The sequence below is a fragment of the Electrophorus electricus genome, chromosome 15 (assembly GCF_041902795.1).
Source record: "Electrophorus electricus isolate QZ-2024a chromosome 15, ASM4190279v1, whole genome shotgun sequence".
In the NCBI taxonomy this organism is placed as follows: Eukaryota; Metazoa; Chordata; class Actinopteri; order Gymnotiformes; family Gymnotidae; genus Electrophorus; species Electrophorus electricus.
The window spans coordinates 15,811,879-15,837,236 of NC_137511.1; the positions used below are offsets into that span (position 1 = coordinate 15,811,879).

The window sequence follows — 25,358 nt, forward strand, 5'->3', positions numbered from 1 at the left end:
TCCTATGTCCCATCAATTAAAATCAATGCAATACCTTTTGAACTAAAAAGACACAAACTGAACAGCAGTGAATTTACTTTAACGGCTTTCTTAAGATTTATCAACTGAATGCAAGAACCAACACTCAACAATGTTTACATGATGTAAAAGACTTGTTTATACTTGTATTGAATGAAAAATCTTTGCTTTGGTTTTGATTCTGTTTTGTTTTAAAAAATCAATGAAAATGTACTTTAAATTTGAATTAATCAAAAATGGCTGTACAAATGCCTGATTGATTTTAGTTACACCAATATGACATATAATTTCATTTTACACATTTACAAAGAAATATTTATTGACAAGTTAAATTTTGTTCATTGCCATCATTGGCATGGGTTGTGTGGTGAGGCTTCAGTGTTAGTCCAGTGAAATTAACCACCACCAACCCTGTCGCTACAAGAATGTCTCAAAGGTTTAAAAAAAAAAGGATTGGACAGTCTTAATATGCCAATATTTCATACAAATCTCCCCCTGCACTCCTCATACATACATAGAATCTATTAAAAAATAAAGTCAATTACTGTTCAAAGAATCATGTCATTAAACTGTTACTCACAGTCCATCAGTTTAATCAGTACATAACAGCAAGGGTGAAGACCATAATTGGGAAGTCTACTCTGTGATGAAACTGTTAATTTGCATTGGTGTTTTGTCTCCCTTGGGTGGAAATTTGCTAGTATGGGGGGAAAAAACGACTGCCCCAAAACACCAACAAACCCTGAAGATGTACATGATATTGGCTCAGACACAGCACCACCTGCTGGACAAGGTTCCAGACTTCTGTAAAAGGTAAAACACAATAGCACAGGCCTCTACCCATGTATGATTTCAGTACATTTGCAAACAGCTCTGTGTGAGGCAGGGTAACTCTTCTCCTGTTGTATGGATTTAGAACACATGTTGTATAGAAATTAGTACATTTAACTAGAAAGTCTTCAGTCGATGAGATGATGTCCAGAGGCTGTTGTGGGTCACTCAGTAGGTAGCATGTACTTCTCCCCCGATGAACAGTGTTGCGTCTTTCACCTTCCTCCTGGACTACCTATTAAAAACCTGTAACAGACAAGGGGCAACATGAGATCTGTACAGCCTAGAGTTAGCAGACTAGGCAAGCTCTCAGTTATAAACCTCTATAACACAGCACAAACTAAAAAAAACCAACTGATGCATCTACATAGTAGTGGCTGTTAATGTGTTGCCAAAAACCCACCATTCTCCACGGGCCAACACAGCCTCCTTCCTCACCAGTCTCTTCTTGTCATCCAGGGGAGAGGCCAGGGCCCTCAGCACCTGGGCCCGGAATGGCAGCACCTGCAGCAGTGCACAGAGTTTGAACTTGAGGACAACCGAACCTCTGTTAAAGCAGAGGGTGATGGCTGAGCATGTGGACAGCACTCGTGGCATGATTTAAATAATCCCTGAACGTTAAATAGTGCATTACCATGTGTTCTGGTAGCTGGGACAGAGCATGGACACAGCGAAGAGAAGCGATCCTCACTTTCTGTTTGAAATGGAAGAGAAGTGTTCAGAAATATGAGAACACATCAAAGGGTGTCTTCAACCGATTAACGCTAATATATCTAACAGTGACGGTGAGTCTTCCAGTGCTGTGCTGGCACGCTTTGGTCCAGTTCTTGCATTTAAGGCCACATTAAGGCTGAATTCAGTGAGCACATGGATGCAGTACCATGGAGGGGCTGGCTGTCAGAGGCAGCAGGCGGGAGAAGAGGGCTTCCAGCTGGGTGCTGAGTGCAGGGGGAGGGTCCAGCAGTGCAGGCTGCAGGCAGCACAAGGTGGAGAGCTGCACCACCTGGTCAGGACACGACAGTGCCTCTAGCAGGACAGGCAGCAACTGACCCCAGAAACGCAGAAAAGGGAGGTGGACATCAAACAAATCATGCAGAAAACCATGTATATATAGTGTATATAAGACATGTTGTTTTATGCAGCACAAAGCAATCCTGAACAACAGACTCAAAGTTATATAGCTAACCCACTCTCTGTACTCTAAGGCTACACGTTATGGGCAACATTACTACTGTGATTATATCTAGGCAGTGGTGAACGTCTGATGTGGTGCAGTTAGTCTGGCCCGTTAGTCAGTTAGTCAGCATGAGGCTGTCCAATATTACTCATTTTCTGCTGAGTCATCTAATGCCACTTTCCATTCCAAAACCCAGAGAACACAAACAAATGTCTGAGATTGGTCAGAATGTTTACCATGCACAATATAAAATGTGATTTGTCAGAGGGCTCATTTTCATAATTGTATTCTTCAGAAATTATTGTCAGTATTGAGCCAGTATTGTAATAAAGACTAGTAGATGATATATTGTGCATCCCTACTGCACTCCACACATATTTTAAGTGTTAGTAAATCAGCCATAAGGACTTTAAGGGTTACATCCAATATAGTGACTACTAAGTACCAGCTCAGAGTCTCTGTCTTGTTTTGCATGAGGCTGTCTGAGCATGTGCTGGAATGTTGTAGTTACTGTGCCAGTACACTCACCGAAGGAAGCTCTGTGAGTTGGACTTGCCTGGGCAGATTATTTACAATGTGAGACAGGGCCTTCAGATAAACAGACTTCTTCCCTGAAAGACACGAAGAGACTCACATATTATCTGAAATGACTGTTTACAGGACTTAAGTGATGCCACATTTAGTTCCATCCAAGCGAATACCCTGCTCTGCACAGTTGAAGCCTTGTACGATTTTCCCAGAGTTCTCTGCAAAGAAACGCTGCCGGTACATGATGCGCACATCAGCATGGCAACTGCGGTTCAGCACGTCCGGGGAGTCGCTCATGAGGAGCTCAAAGCAGTCAGCCGCCTGGGACGCCAACAAGCAGTCACTCATCAGGGAGAACACCTGAGAGAAGAGAGACAGACAGAAGGGTAGAGTTCAAACTCTCGGAAGTAAAGGTGGCGAGATGCCGATCGTGGACTCAAGCAAAAACCAGTCTACCTTGTCAGTCAGGACTGCTGATAGAGGATGGTAACGCAGGAGCAGAGCCTTGGTCATCTACACAGAAATGGAGAAGCAGCAGCCTTAAATGCAGGGTTATAGCAGCATCCCTCAACCATCCGATCACTCATAACATTAGTTACAGGAGGACAACATGAACCCTTTTATATTTCATCAAGTGACAGCATGGACAGCATGGTCTCTCAGGGCATCCCAGAAATTAATGGGAACAGAAATATTTTTAGATTTGTAAATGCAAGCAATAGGAGCTGGAAGAAAGGGTACAAAAAGTGCTAAGTTTTACCCAGACAAGTAAATTAAAGGCTTGAATCCGCTGGGCAGAAGACTGATTGTCTAACGTTACACTAATCCTTCTCAAGGTCTTCTCCAGTACTCCATCCAAGGTTTGGCCTGTAACACACACACAGAGAGACACACACTTACTCTCTCACAAATCACTATGCAGATCAGGTAAATAAAGTCTCTGGCTCAAATAACTCACTCATTACTTATGCAAACATAACAAAAAGTAGATCTCCTGTTAGCTAATGTACAAAAATAATGGCAGTGACAACTGAGAACCTAAGGCTCTTGACAGTGCAGGTGTCTCTCACTTGCCTGCTGCTCTCTTGTTGATCAGTCCAGCAAAGCACTTAGCTGCAGATGTATAAGAGAATGGGTGCGTGCTTGTGCAGCTCAGCTCTTCCAATTGGCCCAGAAGCCTGTCAAACTCAGGAATGTCCACCTACCACAGGATTAAGGAATTTGATTATGTAGTGAGAATTTATGAAATACTGTGTAAAACCCCATTACAATTCTTACACTGCAACAGCACGTTTAAATAATTATATATATAAATGAAATGGGTATGAAGCTTTTCTTGTATTAGTGAACAGTTTATGAATAAACTTACACTGTGTGGGAGGGAACACACACAGGCCATTAGCAAACACACTAGCTGGGACTGGGTCCAGGACTGGCTCTGTAGGAAAGACATCATAATTTACCAGCATTAACAGAAGCAATCACTTTACTCGAAGTACACGCCATAACTAACTTCAGTATATAATAAGTATTTATAAGTAGGTGCCATGGTGCCATCAACTTTTGTCATAAATAACAAACATATTACACTCAGACTTTGCCTGCTTGTCCAAGTTTTATATGGAGCTAACCCTGGCAATAATGATAAATTAGACTACAGGAAGATTGCTTGAACCCCAATAGTCTTTTTCTGCTGGTGAATGCAAGAGGTATGTGATGAGACGGGTTTTATCAGAATGTCACCCAGGGGACACACTTCACTCCACGAAGTAGATTCATTCCATCTTTTACTGTGAAACTATACTACCGTACACACTTAAAACATTTATTACCATTTAGAAGTTTGGAATCGCTGATCAAAAATTATTCTAAAATGATACTAGCACTGTAGTAGTAATAAAGGTAGTAGGTTTTAGATATGTTCAGTACACTGTTCTATATTACAAATTAGCAGTCCAGAATGATGTACAACACTGCAGCATCGTACCACAATGTAAAATTTAAAAAAAAAAAAGTAAAAAACTATAGCACTGAGAACTATGTTACAGTAAAATAAATATACAAAATCCTCAAATCTTCAGGAGGACACTTTGAGGAAAAATTACAAATACACAGATAATAGCATTAAATTATTTATCATTACAGAAGTGTACTGTGTTTTCCCCACATACTTGTAATACTAAATAAAAGACTGCTATATATTTATATAATCATATATACACTCATTAAGTTATTAATGAATAATATGTGAGTGTTGAATAAAACTTTTGGTGAACTTTTGAGCTGCAGATTTGACTTGCACGGACGGTTGATTTAGCATGAGACGTAAACAGGGTCCCTGGTGATTCTGAACCATCAACCATGACTCCACACAGGAAAATCCGTCAGCTCAAGACTAGGTTAAGTCTGCCTCCAGGACACGAAATGAAGAGAAAAAAGGCAGGTCTCCTGACCCTGAGTAGCTGAATTTTGGACGGGCAGTCATTTTCTGGCAGGAAGGATACATCTCCGTCTAAGAAGAGGTACACCGCCTGGGCTGCCATTGTAGTAGCAAGTCTAAAAGGACCAGAGGGTACACAGCATTAAAACTCTTCACAGCTTGGGGATTGACCATCATTATTTGGTTATAAAAAAAAAAAAAAAATCAAACCAATTCTTATGTGTGTGTGTGTCCCACCACTGCCAAGTTGCCACTGTTGGGCCCCTGAGCAAGACCCTTAACCCTCAGCTGCTCAAGCTGTACTCAGTCATAAATGTAAATTCCATAAATGTAAATGTAAAATGTAAATATTCTTCCCGTCATCTGTGACTCACTCTGTCTGTAGGGCAGCACAGGCGGTGTTTATGACAGGGACTATAGCAGACAGCACTGCCTCCTCTATGAGAGGACTGCTGTGACCCGATTCATTCTCCCCTGGAACAGGGACAAAACACAGGCAAGCAGTGTATTGCTTTTTTATATGCTGTGTACATGTTACATAAATATAATATGATTCAAACATCCTTCGTTCTCGTTTTAATCCAGGGAAGGTGCTACAGTTTTTAATTCTTAAAGCTATGAAAAGATTCAGGTGGTACCAGACAACGTTTATACATAAAGGCCATTCGAATGCTTACCCTGCAGAGCTGCATGCAGGGACAGCGTGAGTAGTCGTGGAATCACAACATCATGGAAAAAGTGGCCCATCTCTTCTGTGTTCGGGGTCTGATCAGCTATCCTCTGCAGACTACAGCACACGGAGACCACCTCCTCCACAGAGAAAATTCTGCTTCCTAAACACGGAAGGACACTTGCTTTACAATGATGGTGAGCGGCGAACGGAGCTGATGCAAATGATAATGACCTACTTAAAAACAAACAAACAAAAAAAAACAAAACAAAAACCCTGCAAACAATTAGGTTTTCTCAAGTTTGGTTTATTTGTCACATACATAGTCACACACAGTATAACTCAGTGTGTGTATACTGAGTGTGCTGAGTATACTGTGTGTATACACAGTATACACAGTTTTGTATATAATAATCTATTTACACTGCAACCATAAAATTGCTTTGTTATCAAAACTATTCTATAGTCCATAATGTGTATATATATGTATTTAGATTAACCTATTCTTGAATCAGATTTAGGGCATGCACAAATTACAAATAGACAAATTAGGATTTTTTAAAGACAAATTAGGACTTTTGTAACATTTCAATGACAACTGTCAACTTTAAAAACAATTTTCAAATTTCAAAAAAATTTAAAAAAAAATCAAATCAATGCACCTTATTTCATACATATTGAACTAAGGCCTTATGTGCTGAATTTGGTACTGAAGCTCCATCCTACAGGCACCACACTGACCAACACGACATACCTGTGTGTGCGGCAGCTAGCATCTGTAGCAGCACGGGGGCACTCTCCCGCACCAGGCTGGGCTGAGTGGACACAGAGGCCAGAGCCATGATGCACCGCTGCCTGCCCGCATCCCTGCTCTGGCCGGGTAGGAGGTCAAAGTCATCTTCCCGCACTGTGGGCTCTGGGGGGGGGGATGGGAAAGTTGTCGTTACTGACCAAGGCACGCTGCCTGGCTGAAGAAACACATAGGAGACGTTAGGTTTAGAGCTACCTGAGAAGATCTCCTGCTTCAATTTAGGGATCATTCTGGAGGCAAAGGGTGCCGGGTGGAGGCGGGACAGCGAGCCGGCGCATTCTGCTACCGCCAAACTGAGACACAAGACAATAAGGCACTTCACACAGTCCACAGATACACAGGCCAGTAATTACGCCAGGCTCTAAAGGACCTACCTGACCTTAGCGTCGTGTTCCTCCAGAACAAGCCTGCTCAGGTGGTCCACTGCCATCTCTACATCAGGCTGTGCCAGCACACCTGCACAGGGCATTGGGAGAGCGGGCCAGTTTACCCAGTTGACTCATGATACTGTTTGTTAAGTGGGGGAATTTAGAAAGCTAGGGAAATTGAGCTGAATATCTGAAGTATTTTAGAGAAAGGGAAAATAAAACCCAGAGCAGGGTGATACCCATAACTGGTATCCTCTGGGTGACAGGATGCTGAGAAAAGCAGAGCAGCTGGGCCTTGTGAAACAGGTTTTTTGGTAATGAAATACAAGCAAAAGGAATTAGACACCCATGTTTAATCAGTAGAGTGCACTTGTGTGTGTATACATGTGTGCCACATACAAGTGTGTGTAAATGTGTGTCACTGTATTCACTCACCAGGCTGCTGCCCCAGTTTGGTGAGAACTTTGGCAGCTGTGATTTGAAGACTTGCGTTGGACTCAGCCAGAGCCGAAAACACCACACTGCAAAGAGACTTCCGGAACGGCTGCAACACAGTCTCCTCTGAGAGAGCAAGAGAGAGAAAACAAAACAAAACTATACTGTATTTCCTTGTCCATATAGAGTGCATCAATGCAACATTGCTATGCATAACACTGTCTCTGCAAATCTTAGTTATAAACAATTTAAGTAGTTCTTTTAAAAAAGAAGAAAGTCAAATTAATCTGCAGATGTGGAAAGAATAATTCATGAACAACATCGAGGGTAAAGCCAGAAGGAAACAGTAGAAGCCAGAGCATGTTTTATTGACACACACCTCCCTCTGCAGGCCAGCTACTTGCCGTGGGCTGGATGAAACCCTGCACCACCTCCAGCAGAGTGCGCCGTTGAGCACACTACACAAACGCAGATGCAGCATGACAAACAAATGTTCTATGACTCATTTTGCATTGGGAAGGAAAAGGAGCCAAAATGCCAAACACTCTTGACATATTCAGAGACTGTAAAATGTGTGTCCAGCATAAATCTAAAGAAACATTACAGTGCAACAGTGTAATATTACACAAGCAATTATTATTCATGACCACTGAAGGGGCTGCAAAAGTAAAGAACTTGTATCATATACAACAGTGGACTGCAACTGTGTAGCAGTGTTTTCCTGACAAAGAAGGTCTAACACTGGTGAACAATATTAGAACTAGAGGACTCTGAATCCTTAAATGTTGCCCTTTCCTGGTATTTCACACACTTGGACATAATTAACTCACAATCAGCTCTATGAGTGCTAGTTTACCACAGTTAGAGTTAATTTACCACAATAACCACCACATGAGACAGGAAAGAACCTGTAATGAGAGATACAACAGCCAGTAGCTTAACAAATCATCTGACTTTATCCCCACATTAATACAAGAACTTAATGATTGTTTAACATTAACAGATGTTATCAGAGAGAAAGCTTCCAAAGCCATCTAAGCAGTAGTTCACATTTTTACCTACCTTACATACTAAATCAGTTATTACAGATTTATATATACCCTGACGGTGAGGCTCACTGGAAATGCAGCACACAGACAAGCATGTGTGTGTATGTGGGTACTGCTGTGTCTCCCTGCAGTACCTGAGTCCTGGAGCTGTACTGCTCAAGCAGGGTGGGCAGCACTACTGCCGTCACGATGAGGCTCGCCCTGTAGGAGGCGCCAGATGCAGCCTGCAGCAGTTTGGCACTGGGCCACACTAGCTTCAGATCTGGCTCGCAGAGATGGTGTTGACAGTCTGGCAGGGGTGGTGGTGAAAAGAGACAAGAGATCAGGCCAGATAGAAACAGGGAAGGGTTGAATATGGGGTGGGGGGGGGGTGCAAGTTGGTTGGTGGAACAGCAATGGTGAAAATTAAGAGTCTGTACAAGGAGCATCCACTGCTTGTTTTCTCATTTTCAGTCACTAAGCAGACATGCTTGGTGATGTGCCTGGGATTCACGGTCACCCTTCCAACTTCACGCTATGTGGTAAATGTATAGTGAACATAAAGACTACACAGATCATCACCATGCTGCAGAGTTAAGACGACACCAACATATCTTGGCCATAGATGATAAGTTCCCAAAATTCACTACAATTCCTAACTGAAAAAACCTGAAACAGAGATTCTAAAAACATTTCAGGATAATGTATGTTATATTAAGATAAGTAAGCTGAAACAATTTCAAAATGCCTGCAAGGTAAGTAATCCTGCTTTTAGGCCATCATCTTCAGGTCTCTAAGCCATAAATGTGTTATTTATTAAGGATTTTTTTTTTTTTTTTTTTTTTTTTTTGAGAACTTGGTTCGGGAGTGGTTGCTGTACACACAGATCTGCTACCTTTGAGAACTAGGTCCAAGAAGACGTGCAGAGAATCTTCAGAGTTCGAGGTGAGGACAGAACGACACAGGCAGGAAGTGAGGGCACGGAGGGCTGAGAGTCCTGCTGACTCCACGCTTTCGCTCGCAGTTTGGAACACCTACACGTTGAAGAGCAGAACGCAGTCTTAGAAGTAGGACAACAAGCCTGGTATTTGGCATACTATATATATATATATATACGCACCCACACACACACCCACACACACCACACACACCCACACACACAATGGAAAACAGAAAATGGAACAGAGAATTATAACACGGGGTAAACTAATGTAAGCACAACACCTGGCAGTTCTGTCCTGCCTGGGGTTACTGTCTGTCAGACTCCACAAATAGAAGCTCACCTCTCTGCGTATGGAGGACCAAAGGCTCGGGAGGAAGTCACTCAGCTCTTTGTGCCCATATACAGATGCACACGCAGCCTAGAGTGAAGTGGAACTAGTCACTCACACTTCATCGTGTTTCCTTGAACAATTTCCACCCCATCACTCACTAGCTTGGGTACCAGAACAAACACACTGAGGACAGGAGACATGTTAAAATGGTAATGGTAATGGTATAAATGCACTCCTAATCTGTCTGATCAGGCAGTACAGTAAAATCTACCAGTGTCTGCAGGGAGTCCACTTTGGCATTTTGCATATCCGAGTCAAGCTTCTCGATGATCAAGGGCAGAAGGAACTGTTGGCACAGAGAATGCATATCAAAAACACAAACACAGGTAGTGCAGATTTCCCTTAACAAAATCACACAGGACATGGCACTGACAGTGGACACAATGCAGACTGGTGGCCACTCCTGAACTGCAGCACAGCAGCTTGTGTAAAGGCTGTTCTCCCCTACCTCTGCGAATTGTGCTGTCCCCGTCAGAACAGCCCGGAGAGCCTGGATGAGCTCCTCCTGCGTGATGCCATGAGGGTCATTGGGAGGCTAAACACAACAAGGAGAACACACAAAATCATTAGTTTACAGTCAAGCTTTGTAGACACCTGGGGGAGAATGATTTAAATGCTTGTTAGTTGTGCACACCAAAATCAACTGAATCACAGTGTTGCTACAGCTGATACTATCTTTGACTTGTAAGCATCACCCTGTTTCAGCAGGTTTTTGTACAACTGCAAGACCGTATAGAATCTTTGACCTTATGAATGATGTGAAGGCCACATAAAGTGATTGATTACCACACAGAAGGAAAACTTGTGAGAATCCTACATACAGGGGTGAAGTCTATGGGGAAGTAACAGGATGTGACTTCAAATAGCTCTTCTGTGAACTGACCTGAACAAGAAAAAAAAAAGATTCTTTCAGATTATCCACTCACTCACCTACTAATTCCAGACATTTAACTTCAAACAGAAAATAGAGATTCACAGCCTATTAGTGAGTAGTAGTACTTCTTCTTTTACCTATGTCGCATCTTCATGGGGCATATGTACAGTTGTGTTCAAAATAATAGCAGTCCAACATCACTAACTAGATCAATCACTGTTTTTAGTAGAAATTATATTTCTACATGGCACAAAAAAATACTGGTAGGTGTGGTAGAGTAATAAAAAACAAACAGACCCAGCAGTCATGACATGTATGCTGCTGATTCTGTGTAACTGAATAATTAACTAAAAGGGGCGTGTTCAAAATAATAGCAGTGTGAAGTTCAATTAGTGAGGTCGTTCATTCTGTGAAAAAACAGGTGTCAAACAGGTGGCCCCTATTATAGGATGAAAGCAGCAGATGTTGTGCATACTGTCTATAGTGCATTTCTCTCTAAAAAACAGTAAAACGGGCCGTTCCAGACAATGTTCAGAAGAACAGTGTACTTTGATTAAAATGTTGATTGGAGAGGGGAAAGCATATAAAGAAGTGCAAAAAATGATAGGCTGCTTAGCTAAAATTCTCTCAAATGCTTTAAAATGGCAACCAAAACCAGAAAGACGTGGAAGAAAAATGAAAAACTCCCATTCGAATGGATCGAAGAATAGAGACTCAGCCAATGATCAGCTCCAGGGAGATCAAAGAAGGTGGAAAGTTACCTGTGAATACTCTAACAATTAGAAGACGCCTATGTGAAGCCAAGCTATTGGTAAGAAGCCCCTGCAAAGTCCCATTGCTGCAAAAGCGACATGCTGAAGAGGTTACAATTTGCCAAAGAACACACCAACTGGCCTAAAGAAAAATGGCGCAACATTTTGGGGACTGATAAAAGCAAGATTGTTCTTTTTGAGTCTAGGGGCCAAGGAGTTTGTCAGATGACCCACAAACACTGAATTCAAGCCACAGTACACTGTGAAGACAGTGAAGCATGGTGTTTCTCATACTATTGTGTTGGGCCTATTTATTGCATACCAGGGATCCTGGATCAGCTTGAATGCATCAAAATAGTTGAAGAGATCATGTTGAATCATGCCGAAGACGAATGAAATGGGTGTCTCAACGATACAGTGACCCCAAACACACCAGTAAGTGTGCAACATCTTGGTTCCAGACCAAGATTAACTTTACGGAGTTGTCAGCCTAATCTCTGGACCTTAATCCAATAGAAAACTTGTGGGGTGACATCAAAAATGCTTGGCAAAACCAAGAAATGCAGAGGAATTGTGGAATGTAGTCCAGTCATCCTGGGCTGGAATCCTGCTCACAGGGGCCAGAAGTTGGTCGACTCCATGCAACACAGATGTGAAGCAGTTCTCAGAAAAAGTGGTTATACAACTAAATATTAGTTTAGTGATTCACAGGAAAGCTCAATAATCAAGCATTTTTCAGTTTATACAGTAAATGTGTGAGTTTGTATAGAAAAATACAGACACTGCTATTTTTTTTGAACAGCCTTATATTCCCTTTTTTTCACTTTCTGTAAAGTAACAACACATTTGATGAATTTTAATTTGTGTTTTGATTTGGAATAGAATGTGCAGTGTTCTCCGTGCATTTGTGTGTATGAAAATAAAAGCTATTATAAGAATTTTGAGCTTTACTCACTTTTTTAAACACTCTATTATTTTATACACAACTGTATGTACACGGTCATAAATATGTATATGTTCACATATATTCATATCTTAACTATCTGACCCAGAATTCAGACTAAATACCTGTAGTCAGAAAACATTTTTATTAAAGTGGGTGTGGCTAAGTGTGTGTATCCACATCTGTACTCACTGAGGTTGTATCCTCTGTGGATGATATTCCTGGCTATCTGGAATGCCAGCAGCAGGTTGCGTGGATCTCTCTCTCCATCTACTGCCTGCACAAATCCAAACACGAAGTCTGGACCCAATCCCTTCAGCTCTGCATGATTGGGAATGCAGTCAAACTCATTAGCCAAACCATGTGACTGCACATGACGCTCAGCTTTGAAAGATGTTCATGTTTAGCTTTAAATAAACTGACTAAACAAACAAACAAAAAAAAGAACGAACCAAACCAGCCCCACAGAGTGATTAACATTTCCTTCCTTACCCTCCTCTCTAGATTCCATGAGGCTGATAAGTATATTGTAGACACATGAACGCTCTGCCAGCATCAGGGACTATTGAAATAAGCAACAGCATCAATGCCATGAAGAAAGTCAACAAGTGAGTTATAGGCTATTGCTTGTTTTGCTATATTGTAGCTTCAGATATAATTCCATGTGTAATATAAAATAATAATGCAGAGAGTTTTTAGACTTAATTTGTCAGTGTCTATGTGTGCTTTAATTTACCTGTACATGGACATCCTGGAAGAGGGATTTCAGAATAGATACTGCTGACCCTTTAGGGAGTACTGTGCACTTAGCCTGTGGATAGCAACTGTTCAGTCACTGGGCCAACTGGCACCTCGCATTTCATCATTAATCAGCTCATTTACTCAAAGGCCTGTCCTAAATATACAGTGTACAAAAAATTGAGAGACATTATCTTCTTGTGTCCCAGTGAGGGATCACATACCAGTGCCTTGAGTCCATGGAGAACATGTGGTGTGATGGCGTAGTGATCTTTCAGTCTGTTCTCGTAAAAAGCTACCAGGACCTCCACTGCAGACAGCATATGGATTAAATAACTGATGGATTCAAATTTCATTCATTCAAATAAAATCAGAGAAGTCACTGCATCTTTGAAGGACTGAGTTCATCATCAATAATTAACAACTAACTGTTGGTGTGTAAGGTTTCACAAACAAACAAATTCCAAATTTCAAAAATCAAGACATATTAGTCTTGCAATGTGCTTGATGGCTCCAAACTAAAAATGTGGGCAGAAGTTATGGTCTGCACCAGGGAGCGATAGCATGTTCATGACAAACACTTACCCTCCCTCTCAGACAGACTGGTGTAGCATTCTTCTAGCACTTGAGAGAGAAGCTGCACGCCTCTGCCACGTGTCTGAGACTCTGAACTTGTTAGGCTTAATCTAAAATCAGCAACACAGCCTGTCAGGCTAACTACTTCCCTGGACTAACCCAAAATAGAAGCTGTATTACTATTCATATGTTAGCCAACAACAGACAGCTAAGAGCCATCACTAAGACAAAATACAAAAGCATGTACACAGCAATGCTATAGCTAGATCTGAAGAAGCATGAATTTTAATCTGATATTAGTCCATGATAGTAGATAATACAAGGCATTACCCTAGTGCTTCAACCAACTGAAGAATTGAGAATTGTCCAGACTTGACACCTTAAATGGATATGAACACGGGTAAACATATGACATAACATTACAAGAAAGAACAAAACACAAACAAAATGCCCTAAACGCTTACAGTTAAAAAAAAAAAAATGACGGAAGCATCATATATCCAGTCTATCCATATTTAAAGCATTTAGTTAGCATAGCGAGTTAGTTAGCATATGTTACTGCATGAGATAACCAGGTAACCCATATTACATGAACACGCAAGATATCTTAAATATGTCTTAAATAATTGACAATTCCTAGATTGTAACTGTTATCGAGAAGGCTAAACTGGCATTACAGTATGTTCATACAATGTCCACAGAGAACAAAACTGCAAAGTGTTCATCTCACTGCACACAGGATGTGGTGAGCTACACAGCTAGCCACATTCTAGTCACGTTAGACTGCACGGAACATCATACACACATATGGAATTCACGTTATGTTAAAGAAAAATCACTAGTCATAATCTAATTGATTAGTGTCATCGACTTGTAAAGCAATAAACAAATAATACAGGTACCATTTGCAACATCCGTGGCCTTACTGTCCACTTGCCCCGTTACAAAATCTCCCACCAAATCCAGCAGACGAATGCTATCGGCAGCCATCGTGAACGGGTTCAAACTCAACAGAGCATGCGCATACAGTCGTGCGTATACACGGCAAAATACCAGTTAACAGATAGAAGTATACGAGAACCCGATCGTAAATACAAACACATAAATTCCACAGTAAATTGGGAATATTACAGATTCTCTGTATATTGTAAGGAATTTTAGTCTTTTTACTGGGAAATTTACGCAACTGGATACTGGATTCATCCAATCACAGAAGGTCTCTTACTTTTGTCTGTGACGTAGAAAAAGCTACGTCGTGAGCACGCGCAGACGCAGCGCGAGAGAGCCTGGCTCGAGGCACGTCTGTGGAGACTGAGCGGAGGCGATTTGGGAAAACGGTTCGTAATTTAAAGTCATAACGTGGGAGGCTCGGGCGTTTTTACGGAAGGGTAGCCAAGTTGATCGAAGTCCAATGTCAATATTAACATTTGTTTTTCTGTAGTCTGGACCCGGGTCCTGGGTAACTTCCTGGCAGGCAGACTGAAGCCAGATATCTGTGCTAGTTAGCGGGATTAGCTAGCCTAGCTTGTTGCCAGCCAGAAATAACTTGGCTGTCTTCTCGTGCAAAGACCTGGAGACAGACCGTGCCAGGGAGTTGGAATAACTGCACAGGCACTTATCAGTGAGACGGTCCTCTCTGGAACCAAGCGCCCTACTGTAGCGTTAGCTAGCTAAGCTAGCTGGCTAACTTTAGTTGTGTACTACACTCGTTTTAGCCAAAAGTTTTGTGCTAGTTGTTTAGCTAATGGGGCTGCGGCTCAGGATTTGTTCGGCTAACTTGACTAATTAGCTAACTAGTTAGCTAGTAACTAGGTTAGTTAGCCAAACGACTAACTTCCCAAACTGAAACCAAGCTTCATACAAAAAGTCATCGTTCCTGGTAGGCCAGCTTTGTGTGACCTAGTTTGTTACCGAGTAGCTACTTCGACAATCAAAAGTCGGTTCACCTTGTTGATTGCACTGAACTAATCGAGATGTTGGATGTGGTGTGTTTTTTCCTCGCACGTAACTTAAAATCAGAACGTTGAATTCATCACAACAATTCTGCCGTTACCAATTACCCTAATTGCTACAAGTGTTTATATTAGGGGCATCTGAAGGTTCGTAGAAGTTGATGTGTAAGGCAAACAAGAGCGAAGTCGTGACACGCTCCAATGCCGGTTGTTTCAAGGTGAGAGCTCTGGGAGGTGGGTCGTGAGCTAGTAGGCAGGTGGGTGGGAGGGAGGGAGGGAGGGGGTACCATTCAGCCTTACTGCTACTTAAACAAGACTTTTCTGCTCGAACCAGAAACTACATGCAGCAGGTGCATGCTGATACGCGAAGTAGCTAATAGAGGTCTATGCAGAGTGCTTCCTACCTATTTAAATAGTAATCAATAGCCAGTGAACAATGTGGCTCATATTTAATTGACAACCATGGGAGGATGCGTGGGGAGAGAACGCCAGGAGTCACGCGGACAGGGCTCATCTCGCGCAGGACGAGCGCAAAGAAAACGTGGAGGTAAGATATTTTACCTTTTGAAGTCACCTTAAGTATAATGTCATCGTTTGCATATATGGGGGACTAAGTATTGGTTTTAAAGTTAGTTTGTGAAATCACCTTATCATATGTGCAATTTGTACTTGACTGTGGAGAAATATTTGCCAGACCTGAATTAAAGTTTTACTTATTCATATAGTACTAGTGATCATGCATTTCCTTATTTACAATGCTAGCTTATCAGTTGCAAAACAGTATTATAGTTACTTCCTTGTCATCATAAAACAAAATCAACATTCACTTCTTCCTTTTGGCTCAGAAGTAAAGAAGAGTTTTGTTTTTTACTTCCCAAATAATGTTTTTGGCTTCCATAGTGGCTGGTAGTGGATACCCTCACTATTTATATTCAAGATGAACAAAGATGAGAGTTGCTTTTGATAGCCAGGCTTGCTGCAATCGCTCAGTAGTCCAGAGGATGAGATGAGAAGGAAATGCTTATGCACTTTTACCATTTTAAGCTGCCGCTGCATTGGAAGGATTTGAATTGTAATTCCAGTGAGGAGCAGATGGTTTATCTCCATTTATGTCTACCTCAGCAAAATCATCTTGTTTGTCAAATGCCATAAGGATTCCATGTCAAGGTTCTTGCTGCAACTGTGCTATAAAATTGTATTTAGTTGTACTTCATTATATATGCCTTTCCATGAGTGTGCCTAAATAGAGGCACTATTACAAAATCCTCTCAATCATATTTAGTCATGTTTTCCCCTCTAACATCAAAGGGTAGGTCCCCAGGAAGGTAATATTAGGGTTATTTGCATGACTTCTTATCTGCCTATATTTTACATTTACATTTACATTTTATGGCATTTAGCTGATGCTTTTATCAAAAGCCACTGACAATTATGACTGAGTACAACTTGAGCAATTGAGGGTTAAGGGCCTTGCTCAGGGGCATAACAGTGGCAGCTTGGTAGTGGGGCTTGAACCAGCAACCTTCTGATTACTAGTCAAGTACCAGTGAGCTACCAGTGCCCTGCAAAATGCTTCAATTGCCTCCTGTGAGGATCAAACCCACAAACTTCAGATTATGAGCCTAATGTGCAACCTACTTTGCAAAGTAATGTTTGTTTTTGTAGACAGTCTTTCTAAATGTTGAATTAATAACAAAATGATAGCCAGAAAAGACAGGTAAATACAACCTGTTAAATGTTGTAATATTCCTGATCTGTCTCAAAAAACAATTGTTAAATATGGGTATATGTGATGCATGACTTAGTCAGTAGATTACCATATGTGAATAAAAATGGAAAACACCTATGCCTGTTACAGCATGTCTTTAAAAGCATGCTTTTTAAACAAACTTGCATTCAGAGATAATGTTGGCAAGACAACCAGAGTTCAAACCGAATTGTAAATATTAGCAAGTGTTACACTCCTGGTTTCCGTGTGTGTGTGTGTGTGTGTGTGTGTGTGTGTGTGTGTGTGTGTGTGTGTGTGTGTGTGTGTGTGTATATAATATATAATAATCACTGTACATTTTATTTATTAGCATATTAAGTCATTTGAATCATGAGGCTAATTTTGCATCTAAGGCTTAATGGTAGTTGTGATGCTAGAACTGTTAGTTGCTGACACCCTATATAGATAGTGGCAATGCATCAGAGTACATGGTTTATCTTTAGTCACAGCATGGTATATATGCTGTGTTTTTGAACCAGAGATAAGATTATCAATTACCATTGAGCTGGCAGTTGACTATTACAAACTAATAACCTTAGATCTTTGCATCATCTCTTCCTTCCTTCTTGCCATTCTTTCCACTGGAGTGAACTCTCAAGAAACTGTATGGTTCATAGTTACTTCTTTTGAGAAGAAAGCTCCTCGTGTGGTTTGGTAATATACTGCTGAACTGAGCAGACCATGTAGAAATTATTGGGTGTAGGGTTGTTGTAGAGGAGGAGTCACACAAGATGAGGTTCACTTTAGTCTCCTCGATGGGCTTTGTAGGAAACCACATGGTATTTCTTCCCTGTCTTTCATTTGCAGACATTCCAAGACAATGCCTTATGAGTGAGTCATCCTTTTCATATCCTCACTGCCCGTAACATTCCAGAACCGCATAACTTGAGTCAAAAACATGGTGGAGAAAGCTTTGTTTCCCTGTACTGGCTGTCTCTCTCTCTCTTGTTCAGCCAAGCCAACTGCAGTGAGCTATGTAAATATGGTCGTTTGTCTATGTTTCTCTGCCCCATTGAATCAAATGAGGCCCTCTATGTTAAGCAACTGTAGGAAGTCCAGTAGAATGTTAGTAGGACCTGCTTTGCTTTCCTTTGGAGGTCTTGCTAGCTTTGCCACTTTGCCAAAGACAGCACCGTTTACTTCTCCAAATGCAGCAGTGTGCCATGAGTCAAAGCATAGTGTGCTTAATGACATGAGACTGCTGAGCAAACCCTGCACCGTGTCCTGATTATGCGCTATACCTAAGCCGGCCGGACTATAAATAATTTGCTTGGATGAAAGGTGACCTTTTAAAACCCCTCACCAACAGCCTGTTGTCCAGCTGCAGTGTCTGCAGGATGCAAACACCACCAAGTCGCATCTCTCCTAAAAACCTCTCCATCTGCATGCTTGTCAGGACTTGTGTTTACTTTCTTGAAGTACAGTTTTGAGACTCCCTAATGTTTGCAAGCTTTTTGCTTTTCAAAGCTGTAGCTTATCAGCTGCCACGTGATTGGATGGGAATCATAGTTGTTTTTGAACTACAGTGCAAGGCTTTATACAGGAAAAGGTCAGGTGAAACAGCGTAGGTGCTGTTTTCCTTATTGCACATCTCACAGTGCCTATTGATGAGCAGTTATTAAGTGGCTAAAAGGCATAGGTTCCTAGTAAAAGAACAGATGTTGCATACAGTTGTAGTGACTATAAATGCTGTGAGGAGAGAAGGCTGCATGTTATTCCTGAGAGACTAAAAGCCTCATAACTTGTCTGTAGAGTGCATGTCTTTTAGCTTTTTAGGATCGGTGCGAAAACATCCATTGGTTCAACTCTGTGGCCACCCATTCCCAGCATAGGTATGATTTCAGTGAGGGTTTTTTTGTCCTTTTAAAAGGTTCTTGCTAAAGATAAGAATGATTGATTGATTGATTCGGTTCTCAGCTTCCCACACTCTGTAAAGGCAGTACCAGTTTTGTGGCTAGGCAGATACATCTAAACAAAAAATAGGCTTGTGTATGTATGCACATCAGGCATGGGACTAGTGAATCTAAAGACTCACTCTGATATTCAGTTAGATTTCCTCTTATTCTGCATTGTGGAGGGCTTAGCTTACATCATGGTATCATTGTTGACCTCATCATCCAGAGTACTGGTTAGTAATGAAATTGTCAAGCTTAATGCTCTTCACTATGGGTATAATGTTATTTTCAGATCTGATTGTCTTAAATGCATAGTTAAAATGGGAGTGTCCTCCAGTTCTAAGCAGTTATTTATGTAAAAGAATTTAGGTTTGGAATTCATTCTTCCAGGCCCTTATATTGTAAGGTTATTGCTTAATTTTACTGTCAAACATATTTGGGTTTCATTATAGTCTTTGCTGTAATTAAAATGTATTGTAATTAAAAATGTAAATAATTTTTATTGAATGTTTCATGTTGGTTTGAAATTGTCAATATTACTGCCTTTCAAATTTACCTTCATGAACATTGGATACTTTCTACATGAATTTATGAAACATAAGTTACGTTTTCAACCCCATTAGATATCCTGGGAAATAACATTAAGTTGGTGAGATTTCTACTGTAATGTTTGCTCCAATGCGTGGATGTTTCTGTTGTGCGAGTAGGTGAAAGAATCCTGTAAGGAAAGTTTTTACTTTCCCTCTACTTATGTGCTTTTCAGCAACGCCTGAGAATTTTAGATTTTCAGCAGTGTAACGTTAATTAGTTTTCAGTATTGTAACAGACAGACATAAAGCGTTGAACATCATATATTGGCCACAGTGCAGTGTTGCCGTCAAAGCGTTGTATGTTTGTTCATGCTGTTGGGTTTGACTTGTATTTGTTCTTTGTTGGGCATTAGACTGAGGAGTGCGGCTAACATGACTGATCTGCATCTAGTTAGTAATATAGCAGAGGAGCTCCAGTGTACCGTCATCCTCTAGTATTTTCATAATTTCTCTGTTCTCAGGCAGCAGCTTTTTGTAACTTGAAACTTAGATATTTCCACTCAGACCTAATTGTAGACGTCATGGGCCCCAGAGCTTTGTGTTTGTCATTGTGAGTGTTCTTTTTCCCTTTGAGAATTCTATTATTTTTAGTTTGGGGAGGGGGGTGATTTTTAAAAATATCTCCATCTATCCATCAGGAAAAATGGGCCCAGAAGGGTAACACGAGTTACATTCTTCCATGCAATAAATACAGAACGCTATACATTTTAGCAGATGTATATTATTGTCAACAGAGAAAAATAAGTATACAGGGTGACATGTGAAGGGCACTTGTTCCTAATGGGCTGATATTAGATCCCTAAGAGCTGATGCAGTTGCACCTCCTTTCTCCTTTTGAGTTTTGAAGTGATCCAGCTGCTCCCATTGTCTGAACACGCACTGATGAGTTATAGTAATTGGTGGGGGGGTAAATCCTGTCGTCCTGTAGCCCGAAATGAGCCACTGAAGAAGGACAAGCTCAAGTGGAAGAGTGACTACCCCATGACGGAAGGCCAGCTCCGCAGCAAGAGGGATGAGTTCTGGGACACGGCCCCAGCATTCGAGGGCCGCAAGGAGATCTGGGACGCCCTAAAAGCAGCAGCGCTGGCTCTGGAGTGCAGCGACCATGAGATGGCCCAGGCCATATTAGACGGAGCTAGCATCACACTGCCACATGGTGAGATGAGCCGACCCTGCTGTTTCTTGCCTGTACACTGGCATAATATATTTTTTTCAGATATTTTTGTCCATTACAGTGATGCCTATTTCATTTTAGTTCAATCTTTACCAAATATATAGTATTCAAAAAATGTATTTTTTCCCCGCTTTTTTAGGATCCTTGACAGAGTGCTATGATGAGCTTGGTAACCGCTACCAGCTGCCCGTCTACTGCCTGGCCCCACCCGTCAACCTGATTAGTGAACGGGGTGAGGAGGACCCGTCGGAGCAGTCCGAACCCCACACGGCCCCCAAGAAGGAGTTCCAGCTGAAGGTTCGCCTTTCCACCGGCAAGGACCTGCGGCTCAGCGCCAGCATGGCTGACCCCATTGGCCTGCTGAAGAAGCAGCTCCAGGCCCAGGAGGGCATCGATGTGGCTCACCAGCGCTGGTTCTTCTCGGGCAAGCTCCTCACGGACAAAACGCGCCTACAGGACACCAAAATCCAGAAGGACTTTGTCATCCAGGTCATTGTGAACCAGCCAACGGCACCCAGCTGCTGAGGCGAGACCCCGTGGCCACGTAGCGGACCAAATCAGCGTGGCAATAGAGGACCTTTTTTTTTCTGCTGTTTTTAAAAAAAAAATAAAATTAAGCAAAAAATGCAAGAATGGAAAAGTACATTAGGAAAAAAGGCAGACACCATATGCTGCTTTAGTGTTGTGGTCCAGCATGATTGCTTTACACACAGCCACTACTATTGCTTCACCCTGCTGGGTTCTGATTTAGAGCAGTGAGCTGGCTCTGCGTCGCTAGGGCACACTCCCTCACATGCTCATTACGCTGATGATGTGCAACCTAATGAAAAGTGCAAGTGGATCCAGCTGCGTGGCCCGTCTATATGAGCCCTTTTAAAGTTAAACAATCTGGTGAAAAGACAAATGAGACAACTTGAGCCAAGTGCCAATATGAACAGCTTTGGTGGGAAAAAAACCTCTTAATCTCTTGACTATGCATTGTCTGCAAATGCCTAATATTTGGAGGTTCAGGTCAGCCCTCATACCTCAGTGGTCCTGCTCCAAAAGAAATCTCAAGGTGGTGCCCCCCTCCCCAATTCTCTGGATTTTTTCAGTGTTTTAAGAATATATGATAATCCAATCAAGCTTCATTTGCACACTTGAATATACGTACAAGCATCAATACGTATTGTGTGCCTTTTTAAATTAGAAAGAAAAGACCTTTATGTTGCAATTGTTGTGTGTCTACTTGTAGAGATGGCTGACCAAGGCCAGTGTTTTCAACATGACATCCATGTGTTTTGTAGTGGCTGGCCCCACAAATGTTTTTTCTTTGTCTTATTACTTTCTCAGTTTTCCAATATTTGAAGTTCCATGTAACAGCACAACTTTACTATGCAATTTACATTTGTTAAATACAATTCTTCCTTTACTTGCAGATAACTGATTCATCAGTTTGTCCATGTTCTACGTAGATGTCTCCAACTTTTCAGTTCACTTCACAAAAGCATTTTATTGTTGGCTATGGGACAGCATGGAAACGATTACTGTACCTGCACATGTAAATCCAGTGCAAAGTAAAATGAATAATAGGCTTCCATGTGGCCAGGTTTAGCAAATCTCGGGGTGTGGACATTTCTGACTACATTTACAATCATTTTGTAGGAGGAAAGCATAATCGATCGATGGCAGACTCTCAGCAGGCTATTACAGCCATTCTAGCAGTACCTTTTAATAAATGCCCCTTCCTTGGAAAAATGTTCCTCGGTTATTTTTGCCTCCATTTTGCTGCAAGGGTATATTCATGCTTTGCTTGTTTAGAAGCAGTTATTGCTAACTGTGGTCTGTTTAGGCTGGGTTATTTGGATGTGTGAATGCTGTAAAAATGGTAGTCTTGGGTACCTTCCAGCTGAGCCCTGTTGTGGTTTGTTTTCAGAAACTATCAGTGTGAATGCCGACCGCTGTAACAACAGGAAATGATCAAGACGCACATTGTATCGTGGATGCACATGTCAGGAAATTGAGATGTTCAATACCCTGTAAAGCCATAAAACCATTTGCTGGCTTAAATATCAAAGGTTACTTGATGATTCCTAAATTTGCACTTTTTAAAAAGGTATAAACTCTTGTATATTTTCATCTTTGATTGTCTAGAATTAACGGCTACAGGGGATCCTGACATAATTTGACAATTTAATGTCCTGCTCATAATGGTACCATTTACCATTTTCTTTCTGTTTGCTAGTACAACAAAGAAAGGAAATAAAGTGAAAAGATGGAAAGCTCCTGGGTGATTTCATCTTCACTAGTGGATTTAGTGGATGACATCTGAAATGAATCCTTAAAAAAAAAAAACACTATTGAAACAAGGCATGGAGTTACTTTGAATTATTCATTTCTAATTTTAAACCTTAATTTTATTTAACAAACCAGTTACCACTTCGTGTCTTGAGGTAAAATCCAAAACTAAGAAACTTTCATTTGCAGATATAGTTAAAATGTTGGAAAATGACTATTATCTAACTGGGAACTAATGCTTTTTCTAAAGCAGCAGGCTTTCGAGATCTGTGAGGCTGGCTGCAGGTTGGAGATGTGTGAGAGTGTTGTGGCTCCATGCTGCTGTGTGTGTTGGCTGACCTTGGAGCTGCTCTTCTGATCCAGAGTCTGTCCTGCTGTGTTGGTCTCCGTGCTTCCGCTGTACAATATCGGCACCTTGCTGCCTCGCTAACAAATGCTCATTGCAATCTAGCTTGCACCATATGTTTTCACACACATACTTGTCTCTCGTTTAATGGACAGAGATTTAGGTCTGCGATTAAAGTTCTTCAGAAGCAGAGAACTCAGCTGGCTGAAATGACTTTGACTTTGACCCCTGGCTAGCTGCTAAACCTGTCTGAAGGGTTCCTCCTATTATGACAAACCTCTATTTTTATTTTTTGGCCCATAACTTTTTGGAAATTGTTCTTCATTGGAAACTTAAAAGCTATTCTTTAGGAAATATTTTCACTCTCCAACCTACAAATGATATCCATATTATAATATTTAAATATACATTTTCAGATAGGGATAGCCGAGAAGCTTACAATCTCTATATTTTTATATTGTACTTTTATTTCCATATGTATGATTTGTATGATGTGTATGAGTTGTGGGTGGACTTGTCCTGCCCTGAGTCTAAAAAAACTCAGCGTATGTGTGCACACAACGTTGCCTGTGCTCAACTTGAGAAACACTGCCATCAAGTGGAACATTAAGTTTTGCAGTGGACTTGTTTTCCACGTTTATCTGATACAATCGTCTAGACCTAGGCCAAAGGATTTCCAAATTGGACCTCAAATCCAATCCTGGTCCTGATGTTTTGTTAGGACTGGGACTGGAATACCTCTGGTCTAGATGCTGATCTGAAAGATTAATTCAAGTGCTTCTTTGTAATGGCAGATGTTTATAATGTATCAACATTGATATCATTACTGAAGATGCTGTCCTGCGTCATGAAACCAAATTTATATAAAACAGAAATAGTAGACTATATCTCAAGTAATACTTTGAAGGAAGATTATAGTTATGTCCTTAATGTTTAATTGTCCTTGCTAAGGATGAATGAAAACGTTTGTGAACTCTTGAATTACCTCAATTTCTGCATAGTCATAATAATAAACACAGTCTTGCGTGTCAAAACACCCAGTTCACATTGTTACATTTTTTTTTTTATAATAGATATGGTTTATACAAATAAGATCACAGATAGAAAGGTATGTGAACCTGACCTCTTTAAAACATAGTAATTGAAATCAGGTGTTCCGATCAGGTCTGGGTTTGCTTGACCTTGACCTTTTATATATAAATGGTTTTAAATCCAAGTGCTCTCTTTATGATAAAAATCAAAAGTGATGGTAATGGATCTTAGAAGTCAAAGGTACTGAAGCTAATGAGACTTTAATAACTTGCAAAAATATTTCCAAAGACTTCGGCCTCCGTCGGTCCACAGTCCAGCCAGGAAGAGAGTATGAAAATGAAAACTGAAATGCAGCATTGCTGCTAATTTGCCTAGAATTGGGCATGCATGCATCATTGAATAACATGTTTCATCAGGCCTATTTTATTTGAAAGCCCAGTGTGTGCTGGTTCTTGCTCCAATACTGCAGAGTTCCTCTTCTTTCACTAATAATCACACCTTTTCAATCAAGAAAGGATCCCAATTGGTGAAACCGGGTTGTTCTCTAAACCTGAAACCTAGTTCTTCTCTAAGGGGTTTGCCCAAAAATCTGTAGACCCGAGAGCCCTAAGTGACAGCTAAAGACCTCTCACTCAATAACATATGTTCATGAGCAGTGGTAGAACTGTAAAATACCGTCCCTCCTGATTTTTAGGTTTCACTATGGGGTGGAGAATGTGGGAGATTAAATAATATTTCATATATATCAGTGGGGCCAAATTGGGATGCTACAGTCACTACACAACAACTTAAATGTAAAAC

At 41.1% G+C, this 25,358-nt stretch overlaps 2 protein-coding genes across 4 annotated transcripts; one reads left to right on the top strand and one right to left on the bottom strand.

Annotated features, from left to right (window-relative positions):
• Nucleotides 1–72: 72 nt before the first annotated feature.
• Nucleotides 73–14,567, bottom strand: mms19 (MMS19 homolog, cytosolic iron-sulfur assembly component). 3 transcript variants are annotated; one of them, XM_027005034.3, is made up of 31 exons: nt 14,426–14,567; nt 13,854–13,902; nt 13,533–13,633; nt 13,172–13,257; nt 12,946–13,020; nt 12,702–12,771; nt 12,402–12,530; nt 10,462–10,523; nt 10,089–10,175; nt 9,852–9,926; nt 9,590–9,667; nt 9,202–9,340; nt 8,462–8,616; nt 7,658–7,736; nt 7,279–7,404; nt 6,850–6,931; nt 6,671–6,768; nt 6,419–6,580; nt 5,672–5,827; nt 5,369–5,468; nt 5,008–5,110; nt 3,924–3,992; nt 3,629–3,755; nt 3,315–3,421; nt 3,011–3,067; nt 2,728–2,914; nt 2,555–2,637; nt 1,730–1,894; nt 1,484–1,543; nt 1,253–1,353; nt 73–1,095 (listed from the first exon to the last, which is right to left on the bottom strand). In XM_027005034.3, the coding sequence occupies exons 1-31, from the start codon at nt 14,511–14,513 to the stop codon at nt 1,065–1,067; spliced, it is 3,087 nt and encodes a 1,028-aa protein (XP_026860835.2). In that variant the 5' UTR covers nt 14,514–14,567; the 3' UTR covers nt 73–1,064. The 3 variants fall into 3 exon arrangements, with proteins under 3 accessions (XP_026860835.2, XP_081553715.1, XP_081553714.1); XM_081697589.1 differs by lacking the exon at nt 13,533–13,633 and having other exon boundaries at nt 14,426–14,503; XM_081697588.1 differs by lacking the exon at nt 14,426–14,567 and having other exon boundaries at nt 13,172–13,283; nt 13,854–13,869.
• A 230-nt stretch (nt 14,568–14,797) lies between these two features.
• Nucleotides 14,798–24,561, top strand: ubtd1b (ubiquitin domain containing 1b). The gene is made up of 3 exons (XM_027005130.3): nt 14,798–16,022; nt 20,657–20,884; nt 21,042–24,561. The coding sequence occupies exons 1-3, from the start codon at nt 15,938–15,940 to the stop codon at nt 21,425–21,427; spliced, it is 699 nt and encodes a 232-aa protein (XP_026860931.1). The 5' UTR covers nt 14,798–15,937; the 3' UTR covers nt 21,428–24,561.
• The last annotated feature ends 797 nt before the right edge of the window (nt 24,562–25,358 follow it).